The sequence below is a fragment of the Rattus rattus genome, chromosome 3 (assembly GCF_011064425.1).
Source record: "Rattus rattus isolate New Zealand chromosome 3, Rrattus_CSIRO_v1, whole genome shotgun sequence".
In the NCBI taxonomy this organism is placed as follows: domain Eukaryota; kingdom Metazoa; phylum Chordata; class Mammalia; order Rodentia; family Muridae; genus Rattus; species Rattus rattus.
The window spans coordinates 65,013,453-65,023,314 of record NC_046156.1 but is presented as its reverse complement, the minus strand read 5'-3'; the positions used below and the strand labels follow the sequence as shown (position 1 = coordinate 65,023,314).

At 49.4% G+C, this 9,862-nt stretch overlaps 1 protein-coding gene across 1 annotated transcript; it reads right to left on the bottom strand.

Annotated features, from left to right (window-relative positions):
* Positions 1–1,617: 1,617 nt before the first annotated feature.
* Positions 1,618–7,857, bottom strand: Rab25 (RAB25, member RAS oncogene family). Its single transcript, XM_032898067.1, has 5 exons — positions 7,568–7,857; positions 4,648–4,843; positions 2,902–3,095; positions 2,295–2,375; positions 1,618–1,965 (listed from the first exon to the last, which is right to left on the bottom strand). The coding sequence occupies exons 1-5, from the start codon at positions 7,608–7,610 to the stop codon at positions 1,838–1,840; spliced, it is 642 nt and encodes a 213-aa protein (XP_032753958.1). The 5' UTR covers positions 7,611–7,857; the 3' UTR covers positions 1,618–1,837.
* Positions 7,858–9,862: the final 2,005 nt, after the last annotated feature.

The window sequence follows — 9,862 nt, the reverse complement described above, 5'->3', positions numbered from 1 at the left end:
GTGGGAGTGCCATTGCAGTTTCTAGTGCTGTTTTTCTTCACATCTATAGTGGGGTGTTTTGGGGTTTTTTTGTTGTTGTTCATTTGTTATTTTTTTGACACAGGGTCTCTAGTTCAGTCTGGCCTTAAACAAGCAGCCATCTTCTTGCTGCCTCCAGTTGCTGGGACTATAAAGAATGCACCGCTATTCCTGGCTTTGTGGAGTCTCAGAAGTTAACATCCCAAGGAAGACTTCCTACTTGGGAAGTATAGTGCAAGTATTGTCCTTACGGGTCTGGGGGAACTCCCCCACTCCACCCCTAAGAACAGATAAAGTGTGCAGGGAACTTGGGTGACCCTCTGTGCAACCCTTGTGTTCAGATAGGGCCACATAACCTTCCCCACAGAAAGCCGGGAGCCTGGCTTTCGCATGTGAGAAATAGGCATTTTTAAGCACTTGCCTTCCATCACCCCTAGCTAGCAATGAGATCAGGATTGGGAGAGGCCTCTTGGCTTTAGCTTGATTGAGCAGTATACCAGTGATTGACATGCCACTTCATGACCCTAGAGCCCAAACACATCTCCCTCTCCCCAATTTACTCTTCTCACCCCATCTAGAGACTAGAAGTTCCCCTGCCCTTTTTGCCCAAGGGCCCTCAGTAGTTTTTTGAGATGGTAGCATCTGGGAATGGGGAGAATGTCCCCTAGCATACCTGAGGGTGAGTGGTTGGGTGGAGACAGCCCCGGGGCAGGGAAGATGGTCTCTCCACTGTAGAAAGTAGAGTAGGATCGTGGTCAGACTTAATTTGAGGCATCAAGTGACTCGTACAAATCACCAAGGAAGATTCCAAATGCAGAGTAAAGGTGGGAAATGAAACAGACCCATGAGTAATCAAGTCAAAATGAAGTTGCACACAATGCAGAGAAACCAAGAAGGGGGAGGGTTAATGTATTAAATGTGCTATGGAGAAGTTAATTTTATTAAAAGTATTATTACTTAAGGCTCTGTCTTTCACTGTGTGCCAACTGGAACTTGGGTAGCAACTGCTGTGGGGTGGTAGTGTTCTGGTGTGGGACGTGGCTATCCAGGGTTCCTGCCATCATTCCTTACTTGGAGAGTCATCTGGCACTCTAGAAAAAGACGTTGAGAGACAAAAAGGCTGCCCTCTACCCTTCCAACTTCAGTTCCTCCTGTTTGGGGACAGGAAAAAGACTAGATGGGATGTTCACCTCTCAGTCTTAGGAACCCCTCCTCCGTACACATACCAGGCTGGTATCTTACCCAGTGCCCCTGCCATTGGAGTGACCTCAGTTCTTGGCACCAGGGCACTGGGTACCAGATGGTGCTGGAGGATGGTTTCTTTTGTTTTGCCTTCCAAATACCCCTCCCCTCCACACAATCTTCCATCCCCCACCTGGCCTAGGGGTTGGCAGAGAGATGGGTAGGCAACTCCTGCCCCCTTGGCACCGTCCCCAGACCGAGGAACTCTAGAAGCAGGCCCTGGGGGGAGGTGGATATGGTGCAGAGGTCAGGAAGGGGTGGAGAAGGGGGATCAGGGACTCAGAGGAGGAGTCAAAGTTGGGAGGGCGGCACAGACAACCTGACAAGGGACAGATGGAAGGCAGCAGGATGGCCAGGCATGATACAAAACAGCTTTATTTGCAGGCCCTCGCCTGTAAGGGGTTCGGGTGATGGAGAGGGATGTGGTGGATAGATCATGTGGTAGGGCATGATGACCCTGGGTGCTTGTGAACAGGGACTTGAGACAGGGACTTGAGGGTAGGGAGAAGTCCTGCAGTAAGGGTGGTGGATGTACCCGAAGGCTAAAGGCAGGACACAGGGTTGGCCATAGCTGAAGTCAAAGGCCAATGCAACAGGCCCTCTTCTCCCCAGGTCCAGGATCCTGTCCAGCTTGGGCACTGCCCAGAGTGATGGCACTGGTCCGGGTGCTGTTCTGCCTCTGCTTGGACACCTTTGCAAAGATCTCTAAGGACAGAGGGAAAAAAATCAGGCCAGAAGTTTAATGTCCCACGCCCTAACGCCACACTTTCCATGTACCCCATCCAGGGAAGAGTTTTTGCTGAAACAAAGTAGTTTTGACACTTGGGTCTGATCTATCATCCTGGGTAGACAAGGAACCCAGACTCAGCCCCCTAAAACATGAGGCCCTCCCGTTATTTCCCTAAGCTCTAGGATGAGTGGAGAGATGGGAGGTGGGACCAGTGGCTCTGAGAAGGCTTGAGGCTACAGGCGCTGAGGTTAGGACAGGGTCCCACTGGAAATGGAGCACCCACTGTGCGCAGGCTTGCTCTTACCTTTGAGGACAGTCTCAAAGGCTAGCTCAACATTGGTGGAGTCCAGGGCTGAGGTCTCCAGGAATAGCAGGCCATTGTTCTCTGTCAGGAAGGGAAGCACATATTAGGTGTGGATCTACAGCAACAAAACAGTAAAGAACATTTATTCAATGCTTTCTAGGGCTCCTCTATATGCCAAACCCATGGTAGATAGAAGCTTGTTTAATCCTTTATACCATCTATAAAGTAGGTTCATTTAGGAAAGGAGACCCTAGAAATGAAGGGAGAATGAAGAAGGAACTTCCTACAATGGCCCACAACTAGGAACTGACCAAGAGGAGGACAGAAGCTGTTCCCTAGCCCACTGCATTGAAGTGCTTACTATTAAACCCAGAGAGCGTCTGGGGAGATGGTCACCAGGAGCCTGCAAGAGTCTCTGAGTGTTTCAGGGTGGGACTGTCATAGAATCAACTGTGAGCAACTGCTAATGAAGACAGTCTCACAGCAAGGAGTCTGGGGAGACACATGAGTTCCCAACGGATTTGGAAGCAGTGAACCACATGAGGGATGACATACCCTAAGTATATGAGCAATGGAGGGGGAGTCAGACAGCGGGAGGGGCTCTCACCAGCAAACATGCATGCCTCCTCAGTGGGGACCTCTCGGGCCTGGCTGAGGTCACTTTTGTTCCCCACAAGCATGACAACGATTGTGGCTTCGGCATGGTCATACAGTTCCTTTAGCCAGCGCTCCACCACAGCATAGGTCTGGTGCTTGGTCAGGTCAAATACCAGGAGTGCCCCTACAGCTCCTCGATAGTACCTGCATGGGGATGCAGGGGAAGGATGGACAGGGACTGGATAGGGCTGTCAGGCTCAGCCCTGAAGCACAGCTGAAGATCTGACATCAGTGTGTCAGCAGTCAGGAAGGACCCCTCATCCCCACCCCTTCAGGGCATTCAAGGTTCCCAAGTGCTGCAGGGAAACTGGTCTCTGAGTCTTTGAAGCTTCACCTCCCCGCTTCGACCCCTGCACCAGCTCCTCAAAGGCACTGTGCTTCCTCAGTCTTTTGCCTGACTTCAGCCCTGCCCATCTACCAAGGCCCGTGTGGACCCTGATCAGGTATGTCCTAGATTTTCCACCCGTGATGTCTTCCTCACTTAGATCCTTGTTTAGTAGCCTCATCTGCTGGCGTCATTCCAAGGTGAGCCAAATGCCTGCTTCTTGGACCAGTACCTGGCCTAAATTCCTGAAGATATTTAGCCTCTTTCTGGAGCCTGAGTTCAAAAGGCTGTCTTAAAACTAATGGTATCTAATTATTCCTTGTTTTGTTTTGAGACAAGACCTCAATATATAGCCCAGGCTAGCCTCAAAATCAAGGCAATCCTCTGTTTCAGCTGGGATTAAAGGCATGAACCACCATACCTTTTTTATTCCTAATTTATGAACAAGTCAACCAGGTCTTTTAAGAGTGGTGGATGGGCGTGGCCCTTCAGTGTACATAGCAATACCCCGTGCTTCCTGCTTCCTGTCTCTTGCAGTTCTATCTTCCAGCAAACATGACGGACCACATTTCAGACGGTTGAACCCGACACTGGTTAGGAGACACTTTGGATATGGTGCCAGAAGGCATAATTTTCTGAGGCTTTATAAACTATTTATAAAATACTCCAAGTTAGAGATGTGCCTAGTAAATGGGAGGTCATAAATTCAATTCCACGTACAATATATACATCCACCAATCAAGCAATCACCTAATAAACTTTTTAAAAAATAGTGACTGTGAATGGTGGAACATTCCTTTAATGTTCTCCATTAAAATACTGCCTCCAGTACTCAGGGGGCAGAACAGGATCTGTGTGAGTTCAAGGCTAGCCTGGTCTATATAACAAATTCCAGACCAGCCAAGACTATATAATGAGTTCTAGTTCTACTTGTGAGCTCAACCTAGTCTACAAGCATACTCCAAGTCCAGCTCGCCCTCAGCACTTGTGTTCAGACGCGTTGCCAAGAGTAGAGCATTGTACTGAAGTGAGGGGGCGCTCTCAGTCCACGCACCAATTTAAACAAGGATGGATAGAATTAACAGCTCCTAGCTTTTTCCTGTAATACTCAAAGAGCTCCACAGAATGCTGGGTAGAAAGTGCTTTGTCTCCTCATGGGCACGAGAGAGGCTTAGTAAGTGGGGCCATGACTTGTGTCAGTGATCCTTACATCCTATCTGTCCCTGTTGGTCAGTCACAGCACTTATGTCCCCATGATTTGTACCCCACAAACTCACGACAGAGTCTCCCGCCTCCCATCCTCCCACACCTAGCCCAGAGAAGAGTCCTGGTTTCCCAGGTTCCTCACAACGCCCCCAGGCCTAGGCTCACGCAGAGGTGATGGCTCTATATCGCTCCAGACCAGCTGTGTCCCAGATCTGTGCCTTGACAGCAGCGGTGCCCAGCATCACAGTGCGGGTGGAGAACTCAACCCCGATGGTGGTGCGGCTGTCGTGGCTGAATTCATTGCGGGTGAACCGGGACAGCAGATTGGTCTTGCCCACGCCTGACTCGCCGATCAGTACCACTGAGGGAGTGGAGAGAGGAGGGCTGAGCCAGGGCAGAGCAGCTCTGAGCCTACCTGAGCTGGGCAGCCTGTCCCACCAGAAAGAGGAAGTGAGATCAGAAAAGCAAGAAAAGAGTTATCTCTTCTGGCAGATACTGGGGCTGGCCACACTGCATTGGGCATCTGTCTGAGGGCAGGGAATAGAAAGGCCAGGAGTGTTCCAGGCAGGGGCTGCTGAGGCAGCAGAGTAACACAGTTAAGAGCAACGGCTGTGGGCTGCTGGCAGAGGACATGTGGAAAGGTGACTGAGACAGCATGTGAGAAAGGACAAAGGCCACCGGGAGGGCTGGAGTGCACATTTCTGGACTAGGGAGAATGGAGTATAGGAAGGTTGCAGATGTCTGTATGTGAGTTGGAAGGATGAGGAAAAGGGGCTTGGGTGTGTTGTATGTCCACATGGAAGACTGAGGCTAGGGGTTGGGGATTTAGCTCAGTGGTGGTGCTTGCCTAGCAAGCACAAGGCCCTAGGTTGGTCCCCAGCTCAAAAAAAAAAAAAAAAAAAAAAAAAAAAAAAAGAAAAGAAAAGGAAGACTGAGGCTAAGGTTGGCCAGTGACACTTCTGTAGGTGAGAGGCAGGTGTTGGAGTGCGCCTTCGTGCACGCATGCGAGTTACTGCCTCTCCTTTACTAGGAGAGACATCCCCATTCATCCATCCTCAGCCCTGGCCTCAGCCCTGGAGCAAGGTTTTAATGCTAGGCAGGTTTCTGTCCTTACTGGCTTTGTGGCCTTTTAATTTTGTTTTAAGATTTATCTATTTTATGTGTGTGAGCGTTTTGCGTCTACGTATGTTTGTATACCACATGCATCCCTGGTGGAGTGTCAGATCACCCGGAACTAAAGTTAAAGATGGTTGTGACCACCATGTGGGTGCTTACCCACAGAGCCACCTCTCCAGCGCCTTTTGTGACCTCTTTTTGGAGAACTACTTAACTCTCTACATCTTAGTTTCTTCCTCTGTAAAATGCCAGTGGCTAACATTTACAGATGCTTCCATCACATCAGGCACTATCCAAAAAACTTCATGTAACCTCACAACAATGCCTGAGGTAAATGCCTTTATTATCCTATTATTATTATTATTATTATTATTATTATTATTATTATTATTATAAAAAACAGAATTTCTCTATGTAGCCCTGGCTGTCCGGGAGCTCAGTCTATAGCCCAGGCTAGCCTTGAACTCACAGAGATCTACCTGCTGCCTCCTGAGTGCTGGGATTAAAGGCTTGCACTGCCACTGCCCGGCCACTATTCCCATTTTTATAGACAAGGAAGGTACCCACCTAGTAGGTCTATCACAATGCACTAAACGGATAGATGTGCTGCTCACCTCTACTTTTTTTTTTTTTTTCTTTTTTTCGGAGCTGGGAACCGAACCCAGGGCCTTGCGCTCTACCACTGAGCTAAATCCCCAGCCCCCTCACCTCTACCTTTTAGGAAGGACCTGCCCCCCCCCCTCATTTGGGGGGGGGGGGGGAAGCAGTGGCAGTGACAGCTCACAGGTGAGCCCTCATGGACATGGGATGTCATGCCTCTCTAGACAGGTCCATGTGGTACCCCAGGGACAGTGTTCCAAGGCTACCCCAAAGCTCCCTGTTCTCTGAATAGCTCTGAGCTGTCGTGGCAGGTGACTATCCTCTGCCCGATCCTGCTTCCTCCTGCTTCTCCTTGCATGTGGCAGCCTGTAATCATTACAGAATACCCCAGACTTCTCAGAAGTAGCGCTGGGACTCCATCTGAGCTAACTGGTAAGTGGCAGAGAGACCACACAACCACCCACAGTGATAGCTCACACCAGGGATGAGAAGATGATTGTATGAAAATGGTACCTAGTAGGGCCTCAACAAATGGGAGTCACTACACCGTGGCCACAGCCCCAAGCTTCCTTGGGAAAATGCCAGGAGTACAGGCTCCCCAGCTTGGGCCAGGGTGGGGCTGAGCTTGGGAGAGGCTGTGGGTGTGGTGCAAAGGAAAGGAGAGTGCCACCAGGCCACCTTGCCTTCAAGGAGGGCTAGAGAACCACAGAGGGACCAAATATCAGGAGTTGGGGGGTGAGGGGAGCAGGAGGGAAGCATGTGCACCCTCAGAGACAGCCCAGTGAACCCAGTGCCTAACATCTGGGTCCAAAGACAGTGCAAGAGGCCATGCAGCCCAGGGTTCCTGTGGAATCCATTAGACTGTTCCAAATTCAATGCATTGCTCCAGTGTATCAACTACCTATGAGTCAACTGCCCTATGTGTCAACTACCTAGATAACAATGGCTACCACTCTCCCTCCCCTCTTTCCTATGCATCTGCTGGGAAAGATGACTTTCTTCCACTTAAATTGGTTTGGTTCTTCCTCTTCCCTGCAAGTCCTTTTCTGAAGTCTGACTTCTCTCTCTTGGGCATCACTGACATTCCCAGGGATTCCAGCATCTATTAGAGACTGGGCAGAGAAGCCTAGTTTGGCAATAGGAAGGAATTACCAGCACCTTTAGAGAGCATACGATTTCAGAACATCTGTACCTGTAACCAGACCTGCCTAACTGCTCATGGCCTTTCTCTCCTAGAGGACATGCTGAGCTTGGAGATGGGGGGGGGGGATTCCAAGTGAGAGATAAAAATCAAGAGACCCCGTCTCCTCTGGAAAGAGCCTCTCTCCCACCCTCTCTGGATTCTCCCTTTTCAAGAGCCCCAACTTACCCTTAAAGACAAAATTATAATCTTCATCTGTTCGATTCCCCATCTTGGCTCAGCATGGAGAGTGAGGGCGTTTGCAGGTACAGAGGCCACAAGTCTGTTTATAGGTTAAATGGCCTCCACTCTCAGCTCTTAAAAGACCTGCACCTGGCTCCTCTCTCATTAGGGTAAAGGACAAGAGGCTGAGTTGAGGCCAGGAAGAGCCCCGGAGGCTCAGCTCTGGCACTTTAGGCTACTCTGGGAGCTGAGAGGACGGAAGCTGAGAACAGGAAGAGCTAGCCAGCTCCGCTGGGCACCTGGGGCACAGGTGGGTGGAGCGATGATGACGTCAGACAGGTTAAACTGGTTAGGTGTCTGCTTTTGGCCCACACTCTCCCAAATAAGAGGGCCTGCTCATAGAGCTAACAGTGGGTGAGGCTGCGGGTGAGCCCGAGTGTACATTGCTGGGTTTCTGGGGTTCTAAGAAGGGGAGCCGCCACTGGGTTGAGAAAAATAGACACGGGGGTGGGGCAGAAACCTACCGGCCTCCGCTTTCCCATCTCAGGTTTTAATAAGGACACATACCAGGGTAGGGGGCATCAGGGGAAGGGCTATTAGAGAAAGAAATGCAAGCTGGGTATAGCATCTCTGTACGATACTGAGCTTTGGGAGATGTACCAGCATGCAGGCAGCTTCAGGCCCCTCCTTACCAGCTCCAGGCCAGGGAAGGGCAGCATTTCTCACTCAGGTGAAGCTGGAACACCACCTGCTCAGATGAGTCCCTTCCTAACATACAATAATCAGATTTACTCTCTTCATGGATGGATCTCAGCGAGAAGAGCAGAAAGAGCTGGATGTGGTGAATATGGGTGCAGCATCTGAAGATGAAGACCTTGAGGCCTTCTGGGGTCAGTCTTCCGATTGTCACGCTGGTACTGTGGGGCACACTACCCACACATCGGGTACACACATGCAATAAATAAGTAAAGGTAATGGAGAAGAATCTGCATGCCCACACACAATTTTTCTTTTTAATTAAAACAAATGCTGCCGATAGGGTCTGGTAGGCTCATGAAAATGTAGGAAAGGGAGTTGAGGGCACTCCTAAAACTAGAAAATGGTGAACTCTAAGGGGTTGGGGATTTAGCTCAGTGGTAGAGCACTTGCCTAGCAAGCACAGGACCCTGGGTTCAGTCCTAGGCTCTGAAAAAAAAAAAAGACAAAATAACAAAAAGAGAGTTCAAGGACAGCTAGGGCTATGTAAGAGACCCTGTCTCTCTCTCTCTCTCTCTCTCTCTCTCTCACACACACACACACACACACACACACACACACACACACACACACACACACAAAAAATTTTAAAAAAAGGGGGGGGTTGGGGATTTAGGTCAGTAGTAGAGCGCTTGCCTAGGAACCGCAACGCCCGGGGGTCGGTCCCCAGCTCGGAAAAAAAAAAAAAAAAAAAAAAAATGGTGAACTCTAGGGACCTGTATTTTCTGTGAAGAACAGGCCTTTGCTCCTCTAGATCAATCCCGGGTACTGCAAATGGGTGGGTGAGAGTCTGCTCTGGGGCTGGAGAGACAGCTCAGCAGTCAAGGGCACCGGCTGCTCTTGCAGAAAAGACCCAGGTTAGGGTGTCAGCATACAGTGGCGCCTCACAACTGTCTGTTTACTCAGGTTTTAGGGAGATCTGATGCCTTTCACAGGTACCAGGCTTGCACAAGTGCAGATACACAAACAGTCAAAACACACATGTACATAAAATAACCTAAAATGTTTTTAAGCTGGTGTAGTGGCACACACATTTAATCAGTTCTGTCACACTTGGACTGTGGGGCACACCTAGCCACACACCTTTAATCCTGGCACCCAGGAGGCAGAGACAGGCAGAGAGGAGTATGAAGCCAGCCTGATCTATAGAGAGAGTTCCAAGACAGCCAGGGCTACACAGAGAAACCCCATCTTTAAAACACAGAATAGGGGTTAGAAGGTGGCTCAGTGGTTAGAGCACTGACTGCTTTTCCAGAGGTCCTGAGTTCAATTCCCAGCAACCACATGGTGGCTCACAATCATCTACAATGGGATCCAATGCCCTCTTCTGGTGTGTCTGAAGACAGCTACAGTGTACTCAAATAAAAATAAATCTTAAAAAAAATATATATATATATATATAAAAAATTTGCTTAAAGAAAAGCAATTCTGGGAGAACGGAAGGGGAGCTTTTTGAGGTGTAAATTGAATAAATATGTAAATTAATGAAAGAAAAAAAAGAAAGAAAAGCAATTATGAGTAAGGTGAGGCACAGCACTGGAGAAG

Coding starts and splice junctions, on each gene's coding strand:
- Rab25 (XM_032898067.1), bottom strand. CDS start 7,610: ATGGGGAATCGAACAGATGAAGATTATAATTTTGTCTTTAAGG. Junction 4,844..7,567: donor TTATAATTTTGTCTTTAAGG/GTAAGTTGGGGC, acceptor CCACTCCCTCAG/TGGTACTGATCGGCGAGTCA. Junction 3,096..4,647: donor TATAGAGCCATCACCTCTGC/GTGAGCCTAGGC, acceptor ATCCCCATGCAG/GTACTATCGAGGAGCTGTAG.